Here is an 18939-nt window from a genome sequence, read left to right on the forward strand (position 1 = left end):
TCAATGGATATATACTGAACAAATAAAAGAATGATGCATAACTAGGCATTACTCTCCTTGGTATAATTAGGGCTTTCTGATTATAAGGATCCATGATTTCATCAGTTTCAAAAAATTTTCAGCCAGTAATTTTTGTTTGGGCATTTTATTCCCATACCAGGGATCGAACTCAAGACCTTGTGCTTGCCAGGCAGGTGTTGTGCCACTGAGCTACATCCCTGGGTCCCCAGCCAATAATTTTCAAATATGGTTGGTGTATATTAGATCATTCTTTATCTACTCTGTTTTAAACCCACAATCATTTTTGTGTCCTCTTGTTGCTTTCTGCTGGGTTTTAAGTAATTCGGATTCATTTCCCAGTTTATTAATTCTCCATTTTTCTGTTTAACTTATCAATTTAATGTTTAATGATTCCTAAATTTTACAAAGTTTTATTTGATTCATCTTCATGTATACAAAATACGATCAAAATATGATCACAAGATATAATCAAAACAGTGAATATTTAAAAATGTATTACAATAAAAGTCACACTGCCATTAATCTCCTTCCTCACTTGAGCACCCTTATCCGATCATCCTTGCCTCTTTCTAAAGCAGTTCTGTAAGTCCTTTTTCAAGTCTGTATGAGGTGTAATAAAAAGTGTAGTGAATGCTGCTGCTGAGTACCATATAATGGAAAGGCAGACTTGTAAAAACATCAGTGTGCCCTCATCCACCTATATTCTAGACCTGGTACCGTGTGATCACGTCTCTTCCCCCAACCATTAAAGGTAAATGTTTTGAATCAATTCAGGACATCAAGGAAGCTATAACAGTGCAACTAAAGACATCAAAGAAGACTTCCAGGACTGTTTCAGAAAAATGGCAGGAAGGACAGGATTAGTGTGTTTGAAGTGTGTGTGTGTGGGGGGTGTTTTGAAGGGGATTAATGGCAAGGCTTCTTTTCTTATTATATTTTTTAAAAATGTAAACATTCACTATCTTTTTCTACCACATGGCATACACAGGCATTTTGTTGATTTATTTTTATGATTCCATCTTTAATCCTTTAAACATTTTATACATAGTTATTTCATGTTATAGATCTATTAATTCCCATAGTTGATGTTTATAGCTTCTGTTGGTATTCCCAAATGACTGTCCTTGGATGTTTGGTAATTTCCTACTTTGTTGACCTTAATCTGTGGAACCTGGTGAACCTACTCTGAAGTACTTTCATCTAGAAGGGCTTTGCATTTATTCCTGTTGACACCTGAAGAGAGCTCATAAACTGGGCCCACTTCAAATACTCTGCAGGGTCCCTGCCTTGCTGCAAATGCTCCATGGATCCCTGCCCTACCTGTGGCGGCTCAGGCTTCAGCCGCTGGACTCCAGAACTTCTAGCTGTGCCCAGCATTTCCTGTGTGATTCCTGCTCAGTTCCCCACTTTGATTTTAGCTCCCCAGTCAAAGGAGAATCATAAACATAAGAAATCAACAAATCCTCACATATGAGGTGTGACTGCAAAATATAGTAATAGAAAAATTTTCTTCTTTGGGGAAAAATTCTTTTATTTCCTACGAGTTCAGGGCTACAGCTTGGATGTTAAATGCTTCTTCTGAAGGTCATGTGTTAAAGGCTGCTTCCCCAGGGTGACACTATTGGAAAATGGTGGAATCATTAGGAAGAAACGGCTGATGGGAGGTCTTCATTGGAGGGGGTTCCCTGGAAGGGATTGTGGGATCCTGGGTTGCTTTCTCTTCCTCTCTTCTTCTATGGCTTGTGATGGGAGAAGTTCAGTCTACCAGGTATTCCTGCTATGATGTGCTTACCTCATCAGGCAACCAAAGCAATACCTGCCAACCACCCATATTGGACTGGAAACTCAGCCATGAGCCAAAGAAACCTTTTCTCTTTGTAAGCTAATTGTCCCAGATATTTTGTTATAACAATGAGAAGCTAGTACACTCATAAAAATAACATACTACATTAAAAAACCCACAAATTTTACACCATTATTTCATAGCATAAGGACCCTCAGCCATGCTCTCTAATTTTCTTTCCTTTTGCCTTCTGTCTCCTGTCCTAGACAGATATTTTTGAAGTTATGATTTATGGGCTTCAAGCCCTCTCCCCTCAATGGTAATTGCTGTATACTAAACAGCAATAGCAACAACAAACACTCTTTAGTAATGCATATGCTATTACCTAGGTGAAGAAACTATGAGTTTGTTTACACAATAGGAGAAGATCGAGCAATTAAGATGATGAACCTGGGATTATTGCTGTTTCAAACTCCAAGCCCAGGTTCTTCGTGACTTCTTCAGCTCAGTGAGAATTATGCCATTGGTGTACACGAGCCCTTGTCTGCCAATAATATGCCTTTTTTCTGCTTAGAATGACACATCCACATTCTTTTATGCCCTGGTAAATGGGCTGTTGCAGGAAATAATTGGTTCCCTGTTACATCTGGAGAATCAGTTGTTCAAGATGCAAGCAGAGTTCAGTTGCATTTAGTTTTATTTGCTTGTAATTCCCAACTCTGATGGGACAGTTTCTCACCATAAACAGCTTCAAGCTTAATTCCTACATGATTTATTGTTGGGTTAGCACTATGTACACTGTCAGTAGGGAGCTAAAATTGATTGTTTTATGTGCACTTTTTATGTATTGATCATCTTTCTCTCTCTTGCCATTATCTTGCACCACAGCCAAGCCCACATTTCTTCTGCTTCTTAGGGCAACTCAGCGAAGTCAATAGCAGACTATTGGCCTTCCCTTCTGTGTGACAGTTAAAGAGTGAGTGAATCACATCCCTAGACTCTCCAGTGGTAAAGGGTAGGGATTAGAGCTCTAAGTAGGAACCTAAAACTTTTAAGTACAAGCTTTCTGTGGAGTTTCCAGTTAGTTTAGGGATAGTAGCTCTCCACCAGATGGATCTGTTACCTGGCTGTGCTTGAGGACCCCCAGGTGAAATTCAGGAGCAGCTTCACAGCAGGGGTAGACAAAGAATACCCAAGGACACCTGAACTCTTTCCTAGAACCTCCTCAAGGATAATGAGGAGGAAGACAACAATGACCCAACAATTACTGCTTTTTCTTTTTTACTGTGTTTCAAGCACTGCTCTCATAGGTGCACAAATATATTCATTTTCTCATTTAATCCTCACAATCTTCTGAGATGGCAACACCATTATTATGCCCAGGTTATAGATTCAGAAGTGGGATCTTATAAGTTACCACATTACTCACGATGGAACTGGATTAAAGCCCAGGCTAACTATGGAAACTGCAGTTCTGACTGCACTCTGATACTAAGATATGTAAAGCTCTCCTCTGAGGGACAGAAAGAGGAGATTGTTATTTTTGGTGTCTACTATCGTAAAACTATGTTGTCCCTTCAAAGTGTGTTATACGGGAAGTTATCTTTGGAAAAGAATCCTCAGAAACATTTCTGTATTAGCCCACACTTTTTTTTTGAAGACTGAAAGGAAATTGCTGTAAATAGTATATTACCCTATGGGAGGCATTTTAATTCTTTCTTTTGGAATTCACATGTACTTGAGCCATATAGCTTAAGCAGGATTGAGTTAAGGCTGGATTTCAACCTTGAAATAAAACTCTCCATCCAATAATTGTAATTCAGAACACTTGCCTCTAGAGGGTGATGCCTCATTATGAAGTATCAATTATTAAAATGTGTGACAGTATCAGGATTAAAAGTACCAAGTTGAAAGAGAAAAAGAGATCACATTACCATAAATATGCAGAAAGGGTCTCTGATCAGATATAAAAGTTTTAAAAGGAATTTGTCTGAGATGTTTTTCAGTAATATAAGAGGGAGTCTTTTACTACTTTGCAATAACCATGGGGGTTAGTAGGAAAGAGAAGAATATCCTGATAATACTATTTTCTAAGGTGATATAGAAAAAAAAAGTTTCAGAAACAATTATAAAAAATTAAATATTTTGTAAATTTAATGATTTTGGGAAAATACTTAAATCCAAGGCAAGTAAATGTTTTCTGGTAATTAGTAATTGGTAATAGCAAATGGAAAAACCAAAGGATTATTCTGATATTAAGAAATTTCAGGAGGGCAATACCTACCGTATCCCACAACTTCAAGCATACCCAACGTGAAGAACCAGAAGAGGCATCCAGCTATGAACCTCAGGAGTATCAAAAATGTCCAACTAAGGATCATCGCAATGGTCAGGCCACTAAAGGAAAAACCCACAACACACACTGGTCAAGCGAATCAAACATGGCATACACAAACATCAAAACAAGACTGTTTTCTATTCAAAATGATTCTTAGATTATTTTACTTTTCTTGTTATTGAGAAATATAAACAATTTCATATGAAAGAGTAGGACCATTAAAGGCTTTATACATAAGACACCTTTGTGTGCCTGGGTAAACGGAAGTACACTTTCCATCATTTTCTGAAGAAAAATACAAGTCCTCCAAACTACTCTGCCATAGTTGTCACGTGCAGACTTTTTCCCTTCACACCTAGTTGATCAATTATAAAATATATCCAGGATGAACGTGTGCTGTTTGCCTGGTGACTGAATGGTGGTCCACAGGGAAAAAAGACTTAAGGCAGAAAGATGAGAGAAAAGAAACTTGCTACATGGAGCCTGAGATCACACTTTTCTAGTCATTATCACTACATCTAATTCCCTTCAGTAGTTTGTGAAGCCTGATGCCACCACACTTCTATTTCAGGTCCCCAGTGATCTGGAGAGATGGTGGGGCCTCTATGCACCCCCCCCATTTTGTGACTTTATCAACAGCCAATTGTCTGTTTTAGTTTCTGCCTAGAGTTTGTTAGAGCTGCCAGAGAAGCCCCCCTACTCTTCACACCCAGGTTCAGGCCATGATTGAGTCTTCTGATACACTTTCCTTAAGGAGAGCTCATTACGATTGCAAACTTGGCTGATTATTTTATTTAGAACTGACCTCCCTACTGCTATCTGCCAGTTTCCAGTGATAGTGAGAGAGGGAGTCTGGCACATTTACGGGGTTTATGGATTCCTGTGTTATCTTTTTACAAATCTTAATCATTACTGTCACTGGATTGACCACAGCATGATATCAAAGTGCCCTTTCAGGTCAAAGACTTGCAGTCTATGTTTTTAACTTCAAAAGCCATTCCTTCTTAACATCAAAGTTACTGAATGCTTAAATACTCAGGCTGATGTCAGAGTACAAGGGGAATATTTTAAAATTGGTTGAGAGAAGAAAGTTGTTTACTCTGTGTTTTAATCTCTTTCATAAACATTATAACTGCATAAACTAAGCCCCAGAATATTAGTACTTTGGATGTATATTTACAAAGTATATGAGAGAAAAAGAGGCAAAAAGAAAGGGGGGTCCTGCTGTTCTTGAGGTCTCAGTGGTGCCTATAAAATTTCAGTGTGTAGGTGAGGTGGGTGGGAAAGTCTGCCATGCTGTGCACTTGGCCAGGTAAGAAAAGAGAGGGCGAGTGAACAACATGGAAATTATCAGTGACGTGTGGTCTGTCACTAGGGAAGCCAGTTTAATACTGTCGAGCACAAACTACAGTCTCTGTCCTGGAGATATTTTCTATGACATGGTGAAGATAATTTCTGGAGTTGTTTAAGCCGAAGCATCAAAACAACTAGCCTCTTAAAAAACTATCCTAGTTTTACAGGTCCAAACATTACTCACTAGTACTTCAGACACAAAAGAATTTCTACTTTATTAAGCTCCTCCATGTAGCTAAATATGAGCTGCCTCTGAAAAACTAAGTTGGGTCGACTGATAAAGGTCATGTCCAAAGGCTATGATTTATAAAGGAAGTGTCCAAAGAAGTGTTAACTTTATTCCTTGATCATTAGGGAGTCATAGAAGCTTTTAAGCTCTAGAAAGTGACATTCAAGTCAGAGACCGTGACAACCTAAGGTGTGTCAAACTCATTTACGTACATCAGTAGAGTGACTATATCACTTCAATACTGCAGCATTTATAAACCTTATGCCTTTTAATTAAATTAAAAATCTTCTCCTCTTCCATATACAGAGTCTGCCAAAAATGTATACACACTTCAGCAGTTCCCTGCAATAATAACTGTCGGGAAGCTCACGGGCATCACTTTGAGCACCTCTTGTCATTGCAGAGGCCAAAGGTAACTTGTATTAATCCCCTGATGTCTCAATAAATTTGGACAAATTTTTCTTTCCCTGATGTATACATTTTTTGGTGGGCTCTATTTTTTCAGCTTCTCATAACTATGCTAACCTTTGATGATACTCGTGACAAGGATAACAAGTATGTGCAAAGGGTGTGTTAAAAAGACAGGAATGAGACTTTGGAGGTCAAAGGAAGGAAAATGTGAAAAGAACTAGAGAAATAACACCATTGTAATTGAACAGCACACAAGCACTATAAATACAGAAATACCGCAGACACTGCTGCAGGTGATTTGAAATATATCAATACTCTTCCTACTAATTCAATAAATAAAACTAAATTTCACATTCTGATAACTGTTTGCTAACATTGAGGATGTTTTGAAATATCTTTGTCCCATCTGCACCTTATCTGAAAAAGAAAATGGCACTGAGATCTAAGTCAGTATTTTACCCATGAATAAGAACAAGGAATTTGAACATTCTACAAAAATAAAATTAAAACAAGTCTAGAGAAAAAAAACACCGAATTCACTTACACAATAATCCAATACCAAGTTGTTGCATAGTCTTCAAACACTTTTAAAGCGATTTCTCTTGCATCAAGGATTTTATTGATACCACTGAATTCAAAGAAGGAAAAATAAATTGTTTTGTGACTGGCATTAACAGAAATGTTCTTAGGATAAAGAGAAGCTTCAGGTTGCTATTCAAGGCATGTTTTTAGAAGCCACTTAGCAGTGACTTTTTTGTCACAATACATAAAATGTCCCTGCAATAAACCTGCAGAGATGGGTGAAGCTGGAAAGGTGGATAAGCTTGCAAAGGCGATCTAGCTGCACACACAGAGAATGTGGCTTTCGAGGAGAGTGAATAAACTCCTCTCCAGTACATGCAACCTGCCCTCGATATTGCAGAAGCCTCACTGTAAGGAACACATTTAAATGATAAGATCAGCTTTTCGTACAAAATCCATAGAGTTGAGAAATAAGATGATCTTTAATTCCCCTTCCTACTCCTCTGACAGCACTGCAGCCACAGGGCACAATGGGGCGCATATGGAAAAGAGTATATAAGTCATTAGTGTCCAATTTTATGAGTCATCAGTGTGAACACACTCATAAAATATACAAAGTCAGCCTTTCCCCGTGTGCCCTCTTACCCTAAAATAACAACTGTACTATCCTGACTTTTGTGATAATAATTTCCTAAGTTTTCTTTTAGTGTTAGTATTTATATATGTAGCACAGGGAAATTTAATTTCATTCTGCTTTTTTCATTAAATATTGATGCACCTTGTATTATTATTTTATTGTTTCTTTCACATGGATTCACATTCCTAAATTCATCTGTGTTGCTATTATATCCTAAATATGCGGGAGCTGTACTATACCACGTGTATTATCAATATCTTTTAAGAAGGAAAGACATTTTTAGAATATTTTGTTTTCCTTTTTAACTCAACAATTCAGCTATGCATTGATTCTCTGTACAGTATATGTTTACATCTGTGTACACATGGATGTGCACCAGAGAAATATATTTCCTAATAATCTGCGCACAGCCAAAAGAAACAGCAGATGTACTGAATTACAGTCTGCAGAAATTTGATTTGGCATCAATATTCTTCCTTGTCACACTTCTAATCCTATTAATAACGGAACACTGAACTACTTTGAGAAACATCATTGTTCTAATCCATCCTGGTTTCTTCTTCAATCTAGAAGAAATGTACATTTTATTTTTTGGGTTTTTTTTGGGGGGGTACCGGGGATAGAACTCGGGTCCTTGCGCTTGCCAGGCAGGCCACCGAACCGCTGAGCTAGATCCCCGGCCCCTACATTTTATAAGAACACAAATCTTAATCTTAATATCATGGAAGCTTTAACACTGGCTACCACAACAGAATGCATCAAAACTGAAAACAGAAATGGAAGCAGACATACTTGGCGGCCTCCCTGAGTTCCAAAGCAGTCCTCATCCTCCCACTGCCGTCTTCAAAGAGTACCCTATCGCCTACTGTTAAGGTGCCATTTCTGTTAATGAAGTCAGGGAAACATCTCTGCAGAACTGTGAAAATAAATTACAATTGTCGTCATCATGTTTCTACCTCTGTGATGATGTCCCCCTTTCTTAAGCTTTCTGTTATTTATAATCAGATCCTGCTAGGTATGTAAGCTGCTCAATAAGATAGCTAATTGCCTTTTAGTTGATTATTGGAAGATTTTCTGATAGCTCTAAGACTGAAATAGAAAGCAAATATGATCAAAACATGATGCTGCATTCCAAGCCTGGTGATTATTTTGTACAAGGCATATTCTCCAAGTTGCCAGAAATAATATGCATGGTGAACACTCATGGTAAACAGACTAGTAGAAGAGTCACATTCACTTGTATGACTGGATGAGCTTAGGTTTATTATGTTAAATATTTTTTGATAATCTTTGAGTGAAAACTTGAAGCCTGCAGATTAGTAAATAGCTCCTTGGGATAAAGAACTAGCTCAAAGTTTAAGCTACTAAGAGAAACTGAATTTTTATTTGTGAATTCTAAATTACCTGTCTTCCAACATTTTCATTTACATAGCTTTTTGGAGGGAGTAGAAATGAAGTTCTGCAACTATCTAAAGAGGCCCATAATTTGTGGACTGGTATAATTTCTAAGAAGAGTTGAATCACTGTTCAATCTTCTATGTTCTTATTTTGATTAAACAAAATCCTCGTCTCTTTACAAATCTGTTACCTAAAATATTTTCAAGCCTCAATTTTGAATGAAGAGGTAAGGAAAGTCAGAATTGGATCGTTTTCATATCCTTCCTTGTAAGAAGCAGTACTGATTTACATACAAAGTTTAAAACTGACAACGTTCAATCAGGGAAAGAAGAAATACTCTATGTCTCTAGAAAGCTTTTCCTGACTTTCCTGGATCTGCTGCCCACCCACGTCCAGCTTCTATAGCTATCGCCGTACGGCTAGTTCAAGTGCCCACCCTCGCTTTCTCAGGCTCTTCCTGCCCCTGCTGTGGCTAAGGTGACACATTATCCGCCGCCACTCGCTTCCGCTTACTCTCAAGCCACTCTCATTTCTGCTCTTCCACGGGAATTGCCCTCAGCGACCCCAGTGACCCTGTTCTGGAGATCTCATCCTTCGCCATGGTGCTGGGCACTAGTAGAACTCAGTCAATGTTTGCTGTTGACGGAGCTAACTTCTCTGAGCCTTGGACATGGTAGATTCGCCTTACCTTTGTAACACTCTTGTTTCCTTGGCTTACGTGAACTGGTATTCTCTCCTGCCCTCCTTCCTTTCTGTGCATTCTGTCCCCTTTTACTCCCTAAATATGAGTTTTCCCACCTAGAGACATCCTTAATCTTGTTCCACATAATATTTCTGGGCAATATCATCTGATCTGTTAACTTCCATTACTTTATATGCTCATTCTATATTTGAAAAGTAAAGAAAATACAAAACTAGTCATAAACTATATTCATATTTTGATGAATTTCCTTTTGATCTTTCTTCAACAATTTTCTTTTCCTTTGCAAGTCAAAATTATACAAGACATACAGTATTTTCCCTTGTTTTTTTCTGTTAATACTTTTTTTTCTTTCATAAAGTCTTTAATGAATGGATTTTATTAGGTGCATACCATTCTACTAAAGTATTATACTTGATCCCCAAGGAGGAGAAGTTGATGGCCATATTTATCTCCATGTTTCCCTCACTGGACTGTGAGGAACTATGCCTTATTATTTTTTTTTTTTTACCCCAAGGAACATTTTACATGATTTATCATCCAAACTGTACTCATTAGGGCAAGAGCAGTGTCTCAATACTTTTATACCTGCTACATGCTCCATAACTAACAATTTGCTTTCACAGTTTTACATAAATATTTCAACATTACGCTTGACTGGCACAGACACTTGCTGCCCAGGTCTTCCTGATTAGTTGCTGTTCACGGGACCCATGTCTCTGCTTCTGGTCAGTAATGAACCAGACGAATGACAGGAGCGTCGGACACTTGCATTTGGTAGGAATTACTGCGATGTACTAGACATTCTGCAGTAGGTGATACCTCTAACTGTTACCTTTCTTTTATTTTTTAAAACAATATATACTCATTGTGGAAAATGAGGAAAAAATGGAAATAAGAAGGAAAATGCCTACTTCTTCCACCTCCAAAACAAGTCTTTTAATATTTTGGTATACTTCTGCCCAAGGTTTTTGAGTAGGTTTTTTCTCTTGATGCTGTTGTTCATTTTAGTTGTGACATGCTTGTATTTATATATAACAATTTGATTTTTATTCAACATTAAACCAAAAATGTGCATGTTCTTGTAATACTTTATGTTTAATACTTCTAGAATATTTAAGGACTGCAGTGTAATTTGTAATTGTTTCGTTGCTTTTGGATGTTAGAGAATCCTTCTATTTTTTCTCTTCCTCTCTGCTTTTTTTTTTCCCTTCTCATTTGTACTTTTTTTTTAGTTATTTCAAATGAATATTTTGATGGATATTTTATGCCAGGTTTTTCTCTCTAGTTAGGATTATATCTTTAAGAAAGGAAAATGAGTGGTTATTTCATTTTTTTCTAAGTGTTTCACTTTGACATTTTAAATTTTAAAGAAGTAATATGTAGATTAATTCAGGAGATATATAAAATAATCCAAATATCAAATTATAAAGACAAGGATATTTCCCACGCCTACCCACTGCAGGAATTTCTGAACAAATTTTGGGGCTGAAATCAGGAGTAGGTGTGAATAAACATAAACATATCTTATCTGTGTGTGTATTTATGCATGCTTGTTCAATCAATTTGATTGGCTTTTTAAAAATCAATTTTTTTTTACCTCTTGTGTGTTTATGTAGCAAAACCCAAATCTCACAGAGCTCCAGCAAAGTATCCCTGATGAGTTTTATTTTCAACTTTCCTAATTAACCCAGGGACCTCGGGCCAGTCCCACGACCATGTTTGGCCTCAGTTTTGTCAATTGTAAAATAAGGAAATCTGATTTAGTTAACAACTTCTTGTTAGATTCTGTGTTTCTAAGGTAAAATAATTACCACATACAAGGTTTGCTTGGAAAAACCGCGGTGGGACAGTCATCATCAACTAGGACTTCAGGCAGAGACTGAAACAGAAGGAAGACTGTGTTCATATTTCACAGGCTATGATGACTACTTTGACTTCAGTGCTAAAGTTTTGCTCTTTAAAAATGTAACTCCAGAAAGGCTATTATTCCACCAAGATAAACACACACAAACTCTGGTTCAACAAAATTTTTTAAATGGTCTAATTATAATTAAACTGAATCAACTGAATCAAAATAATAAAATCAGATAATAAAATCCGACCTTCTGAAACAAGGCACACCCATGAAAGTTTATAACTTTGGCTAAGCTAAATTTCGAGTATCTAATCCTTCCATTTTTTTTCCTGGAGAAACTGCATCGCTGTAATGTAAAAGCCATTAATAGTATTTAACATAATAAGGCTTTAGAAATACCTTATAAATCTGAAACCTAGGTAGGGTTTTTTTTTTTTTTAATGAGCAGTTATCAAATGATGCTTGAAAACAAAATTCTTTTTACTAAGTTGCTATAGGGTTTATCAGTACATTAATGAAACGGTGATTGCTAATAGCATTAAATCCTTGCTCTGGACTTGAAAAAAAAAAAGCCCATCCAGGTATGGTAATAGTTGAAGATAACTTACCAGACTTAACAGCTTTTCCTAACACTCAAGTCTACAGTGACACTCTATAAATGAGGCATATTTAAATGAGTGTAAACATGTACTTGTGCTTTAATGCAATGGTGCCTGAGTAATCATTTCCTCATTTGAGAGTTTGTCCAGTAACAAATAATCATGTTACACTTGAGAATGAAACAAAAGTTAAATTCTCCAGTTGTCAGCTTAGACATACCTTGGCGGGTTTAGCAGTGGACTTGCAGAATTGACGGTAGTACTCCCAGTAGCTACTGTCCTTTTTATACAAAATTTGCATTTCCATGTAGGTTAAAAATTTCTCTGGGCACTTGGAGACACAGATCTATGAGAAAATGAGCATAATGATAGCAATTGAGTTGAGAAGAAAATATTTGTAAGATTAGACTTTTAAATTGTCCACCAGAATAAAGAGCAAAGCTATGGTTTGCACCTAAGGAACGTAAATCAGTTTTCTGACTTAATTTTGTAAAAAAAAAAAAAAATGAATTCCAAGTAGAGTTACCATTGTCTACTCATTGCTCTCCAATGTTGATATTGTGTTAAAACAAGATACTGTACAGTGATAAACTTATTTTTTTTAGCTTTTGATTTTGAGATAACTGCAGTTCCACATAGAAGTGTAAGAAATAATAGAGATTCCGTGTAACTTTCACCCAATGGTAATAATCTGCATAACCATAACAAAACATTATAAGCAGGAAAGTTATATTATAACAGACAACAAACCTTAGTTAGATTGCACTAGTTTCATATCATTCATTGGTGTGGGGGGGTGCACTTCTGTACAGTTTTATCCCCTGAGTAGACTCCTGTGACCATTCCCACAGGACAGTAATGAACTTCTAATAAAACATTCTTATGATTTTCTGAATTAGTACATAAGAGTGTAATTCAAGATTAATTTTGTCTATGTAGTTTATACATATTCAGGGCTGGACTTTTGCTTCCTTTCCTATATATGAATAAAATAATGACAATGAAACTTGCTCTGAATATTGATAATTTGAGTGACAAATAATTATTCATGCCAGTGAATTCTTCACAGTTATTCTCAAAAACAAAATTAGAGTTTGGTCACTACGACAAGTGAATTAGAGCTATTTGTCGCAATAAATCATTATTCTAGTTTTTTTATCAACACTAAACGTGGACAGAGAGCTCACATGTGCAGTTATTTTACGTGAATGAGTCTGGGGCCCCGCAGGGCCAAACCCTTTCACTATGCTTCTCCTGACCAATTAGAAATTCCATAAAAAGGTGGCAGATGCAGGAATTTTGCTTCTGTTTATAATAATAAAAACAAAAGAAAGTCGGAGGAAGTCAAGTGAGATAAGGTTAGCATCCAACATCTCTCCATCATTTTAGCTCCTCCGTGTGATGGCCTTGGCCCCTACGCTCCATCCCTGCTGCTCCTTGGTAATTATTCTTGCTGCCTGAGCCCTGTAGGTTATAGGTGAAACCATTGCTACTGAACTGACGCCACTTCTCCATCCCTTGGGTGTGTTTCTGCTGTACACAGGACAGTGGCGTTGACCTCACAGCGAGGTTAATCAGGTGATAACTAAATGGATACCCCAAGTATCACAGTTCATATGGTTTTGTAGCAGCAGCAATCCAATGTCTTGTGGGTGCTTTGAGGCAATAAACAACTTATCTCCACAGTCATGCCTCCACCTGCATTTTCTCTTGTTCTTCATTCATTCACTCACACACACACACACACACACACACACACATGCACAATCTCATACACACTCACACACTCACGAGGAAACATTGGCAGTTTCAAGGTACCAATCTAAAAAAGATGAGAAACTATATAGGGACATTCACAGCATTCAACATATTCAAGTATTTTGGAAGGAAGTTAAGGTTATTATCAATGGAAATGTCAAAAGTTCACTCTGATTGGAGCTAAGCTGAAGAAATCATTAACTTGTTGGGAACTATATGACAGATATTTAAGCTTTGATTATTTACTTATTAGAAGATGTTGAAAGATAACTGACCTAGTTTCCCTGTTGGATATATGTGGATTTATAAAGTCAGTACTGAAAGAATTAATGCTTTCATGAGTTTATCAGGATGTTAAGAACCACTGAGTTGCAACTGTGGCATTTTCTTTTTTCATGTTTTACTGGTACATGTTTGCAGTACATGATGTTTTTGTTTTTGTTTTGAGAAAGGGTCTCACTTTGTAGTTCAGGCTGGTACTGATCTCACTATGTAACCTAGGCTGGCCTCTAACTCATGGCAATCTTCCTGCCTCAGCCTCCCAAGTGCAGGGATTATAGGCATGCACCACCACACCTGGCTAATGATTTCATTTATTGTGTGGAGTTGGTACATGTACAAAACATATCTTAATTCTGTTTTAGACCCTCACCCCTTCCATCCCTTCTTACTTTTTCTATCTCTTAGGAACATGAGAATTTCTGTTTTTGTTTTTGAGGTACTGGGGATTAAATTTAGGACCTTGTGCTTGCAAGGTAGGCACAGTGCCACAGAGATAAATCCCTGGCCCTGGAACACAAGAATTTCTGCACTTACAAACACATACACTATGCACACTACATATATAAAAGTGTGCAACACATATAAGAAAGAAATTAAAATGGTAAAAAGTGGTTTATTAAAGAGAATCACATTAAATTTCATGCCAGACACAAATGAGCTACTAAAAAAACAATATAGCAACTGCTCTTTACTTTTTGTCTCCATCAGACCAATTTGTTCACTTCAAATAGGATGCTGATTAGGAGTAATCAACATATAATTGGCAAAAAATGAAGGTCACATTGAGGTTGCATATCCTAATTGATCATAGTCTGTCCTTTAAATGCTCGTGACACATGTCTGAATCACGCTGGCAGTTAACAGAAACATAATGCATGCATACAACATTGCCTCCTAGACTAAGGCAAGGCAGCTAAAATATATCCTGACTCAATTCTGATTCTCTGTGTACCAGAAAGAGCACACTGAATATAGATTTTTAATCACTGTTTTACATCTTTGATTCACATATAGTTAACACTCTGATATAAATTAGGATTTGGTGTCTGTGAGAATGAGTTACACTGAATATAAAAACACTGTATTTTTTGCTATGAAGATGACCTAGTAAATAATTTATGAAACACAACAAATAAGTGTCACTCGCAAGATTTATTGTCTCATCATAGAAATGATAGATTTGTATAGTGGAAGATTTCCTTGACTGGGAAAGGAAGATATTCCTTCACTCACTTATTAATTCATTAGTTGTATAAATACTTACTGATCACCTATTCTGAGTTTGTTATAGGCACTGGGGACTTAGTAGTGAACAAAACAGAAAAACTCTTTACTCTCAAGCAGTTTGTCTTCTAAGAGTCAGAGACAGATAACACATGAAAGATAAGCAAAATGTTGTTATAAGATGGCACTAAATGGGAACTAGCACAAAGAAACAACTGGGATCTCATCTTTTTAAAAAGCTTCTGGGCCGGGGATTTAGCTCAGTGGTTCGGTGGCCTGCCTTGCAAGTGCAAGGACCCAAGTTCAATCCCCGGTACCAAAAAAATAAATAAATAAATAAAAAGCTTCTGCACTGTAGAGAAACCACCAAGAGGGCTAGGAGATAACCTACAATGTTAGAAAAAGTTTTTACCAGCTCTTCCTCAGACAAAGGTCTATTATCTAGAATATACAAAGAATTTAAACAAAATACATCAGACCTCCCAAATATAAAGACCAGATTCAAAAATGGGCATTTAAAAGGGAAAAGAAAAAAAATGTGAGATAATGAAAAGATGGAAATAAAGTGGTTGTAGATGGGGAGGGGAGGAGGGGATGAAGGGAGGGCAGGGACAAGGGGAAAGAATGAGAACCAAGACCTGTCATGAAGAGGTACAAGGTCCCAACAATGAATGTAACTGTACTGTATCCCTAAAATGTACCAATAAACTCAATTAAAGCTGAAAAAAATGGGCATCTGAAATGAACAGACATTTCTCAGGCAAAAAGCAGCACATAAACATAGGAAAAATGTTCAACATCACTGGTCTTTCGAGAGATGGAGATGAAAACAAAACTGAGATTCCACCTCACCCAAGAAAGAATGGCTGCTATCAAGAAATCAACCAATAACAAATGCTGGTGAGGTTTTAGGGAAAAAGGAACACTTCTCCATTGTTGGTGGGAGTGCAGACTGGTGCAACCACTGTGGAAATCAATATGGAGATACCTAAAACAACTAGGATTAGAGGTCGCATTTGACCCAGCTATTCCCCTGCTGGGTATTTTCCCAAAAGAAGTAAAAGAGTCATACCACAGTGATATATGTGCACCCATGTTTATAACGGCACAGCCTGTAATAGCGAAAGCTTGAAAACAGCCCAATTGCCATCAATTGGAGACTGGATAAAGAAGATGTGTTTTTTTTTTCTTTTATAAAATGGAGTACTACTCAGCCATAAAGAATGAGAAGCTAGAGACATTTATAGCTAAGTGGATGCACATTGAGGACACTCTTAAGTGAAATTAATAAGACACACTTGTGTAAATAGTGAATGGCTTCTCTAGTGTGAAAAACTAAAAGTGTAAATAAGAATCAAAATGTATAATTGATATTGTGTAATAGGAAAAAATGTCTAAAGGAGTAGGGGAAGTGGGAGGGGTATGGTAAAAAGGGAAAAGAAAAAAATATGAGAAAAGGAAAAACATGGAAACAGAGTCTTTTTAAATAGGGAAAGGTAGAGGCAGGTGAAGGGAAGGCAGGGGAATGGGTAAAAAATAAGAACCAAAATATATCATGTAAAGGTACAAGATCCCAACAGTGAATGTAACTACTGTATACCTAAAATGTACCAATAAACTTACTGGAAAAAAAAGATGGCACTAAATGCTACAGGGAAATAAGGTCATAAAGGAAGTTGGAGAGGGAGGAACGAGTGAGGTGTTGGCTGGGTGAGATTTCAATTTCAAATAAGTAGGTCTCACTAAGGAGGTAGTGTTTGCAGAAAGACTTTAATGATGAGGAATTAGTGGAGGAAGAGGAAGGACTGGAGGAAGAGGACTCCAGGCAAAGAGAACAGCAAAATAAAAGGCTCAGAGGCAGGCTTCCTGATCCTGTAGAGAACAACAGATGGTCACTGTGACCCAGATGTGGTGAGCAAAGGGAGTGTCACAAATCCTCAGAGAGTTGATCAGACTAGGAAGGGTCTGATAGCTCACTGTTAGGACTTTGTCTTTTAATAAGAGTAACAGGAAGACACTGGGACATTAAGCAAAGAGGATACTTAATCTTACCTAAATTTGACAAGATCATATTGGCTGCTGGGCAGGAAAGAGACTACAAAATAGTGGGGTAAGGGAAGGACAGAGGCAGAAAGACCACTCAGGAGGTCACTGAATAACCTAGAAAACAGTAACTGTTCCCTGAATAAGGGAATAGATGGTGAGTCATAGGTTGGTACAGGATATGTTCTCAAGGGAGACCAAAGAAATTAGCTCACTGTTCAAACATGGGTGTGTTCAAGAGGCAACAGGATGATTCCACTGTACTTGGTACTGGTGTTAATTAAAATAGAGAAAACTGTTGAGAGTTGGGAACCTTCTAGAGACTAAGCCAGCGATTAGAAACTCAATCCTGGACATGTTGAACAAGGGTTATCAACTAAATATCCATGTAAAGATACTATAAAAGTTTAGAGTTCAGGCAGCAAATTTATTTGGAGAAGATAACAAGTAAGGAAGGGCAGCACATAAAATGATCTTAAACCCATTATGAGATCAACAAAGGATTAATGCAGACTTAGAAGAGAGCTAAGCTTTGTGGGGAAGAGAACACCAATGTTTAGAAGATGTTGTTAAAAAAATAAAGACAAATCAACAGAGGAGACTGATGGGGAGCAATCAGAGTTGGGAGGAAATACAGCAGAATACTATACCCTGAAAGCCAAATAAATAAGGATTGGTTAGGGCCGGTGATGCAAATGTAGACTGAATATTGACCATCGGTTTAATAATAGAGAGGTCAATGGTATAATCTGGGGAGAACTAGACTAGAAATAAAAGCCTAGATGAGAATGTAAGGAAAGGATTCAGATACAGCAATACAATCTTCAAGGAGTTGTGCAAAAAAAAAAAAAAAAAAAAAAAAAAAAAAAAAGAAGCAGGTGGAGAGGTTTGAAAGAGGAGGAAAAGGTGAGAAATCTAATAGAGTAGGAGAATGGGTTGGTGAATGGGCAAGGGGTGTGCAGCACGGCCGTGGGACCATGGCATTAACGACACTCTTGAGGTAAGGTTCTGAACTTAAAGAACTGTTGTGTTTTTTTCTCCCAACAACATGCCTAGGCTTAGGCATGGAACAATCAGAGAGCTACACTTAATACAGATGAGGTTCTTCCAGAGAAGTATGACTCGGGGAGAGGACAGAGGAACTGGGAGTTTACATAAGGGTGTGGCTTTAACAAGGGACTGGGGCATCTAATTAGGCAAAGAGGCAAGTGACAACATGAGAGTAATGAAGGAGACTTTGAAGAGATAAGGCTCAGTGGTTTATTGCTAAAAGTCAGTGAAACAGAAGAATCACTGAAGTTGTAGTATTAGATTGCAATGATAAAATAACCGAGATTACAAACACAGGTAATTACTGCTAATGACAAGTTTAAGTTTTAATCTTAGGCAAGTGTGTGGAGGTGGTGATAGAACTAAACTATCAAAATCCCTAGTGTGCTTTAATCTCAGCATAACTAAACTTCCAAGTCTTCAGGACGAAACAAAGAAGTACAGCAGATCCACGAGCTAACTCTAGGAAAGACTAGAGGTGTGGTATTGGCACAGAGAGCCGAGGAGAAGCAAGTCGGTCAGAAGACTGGTAAAGTTTTGAGGTCATCAAAATGCCAAAGAAATAACGAGCTACCCTAAAATATATTTTATTAGTTAAAACAGTCTGTGAGGCACCATACTTGCACAACAGGAAGTGACCTTCAAAGCTGTATGGCCATCAGAAGGACCTACTCTGCACTGCTTAGCCTGGTAACTAATGGACAGAAAACAGCCTCCCAGGTGGCCAAACAAA

General features: G+C 37.4%; 1 protein-coding gene across 17 annotated transcripts in view; it reads right to left on the minus strand.

Annotated features, from left to right (window-relative positions):
* Slc44a5 (solute carrier family 44 member 5) overlaps positions 1-18939 on the minus strand; it is a 405160-nt gene that overhangs the window by 22577 nt on the left and 363644 nt on the right. For all 17 annotated transcript variants that reach the window (XM_019204686.2, XM_010605145.2, XM_019204684.2 and 14 more), the window contains 5 exons: positions 12070-12195; positions 11214-11274; positions 8087-8210; positions 6680-6763; positions 4089-4201 (listed from right to left, as the gene is read on the minus strand). In XM_019204686.2, coding sequence (XP_019060231.1) covers positions 4089-4201; positions 6680-6763; positions 8087-8210; positions 11214-11274; positions 12070-12195 — 508 coding nt within the window. The remainder of the gene's footprint in view (positions 1-4088; positions 4202-6679; positions 6764-8086; positions 8211-11213; positions 11275-12069; positions 12196-18939) is intronic.

Source organism: Fukomys damarensis, unplaced genomic scaffold, assembly GCF_012274545.1.
Source record: "Fukomys damarensis isolate Sample0158 unplaced genomic scaffold, DMR_v1.0_HiC HiC_scaffold_33, whole genome shotgun sequence".
Lineage (NCBI taxonomy): Eukaryota > Metazoa > Chordata > Mammalia > Rodentia > Bathyergidae > Fukomys > Fukomys damarensis.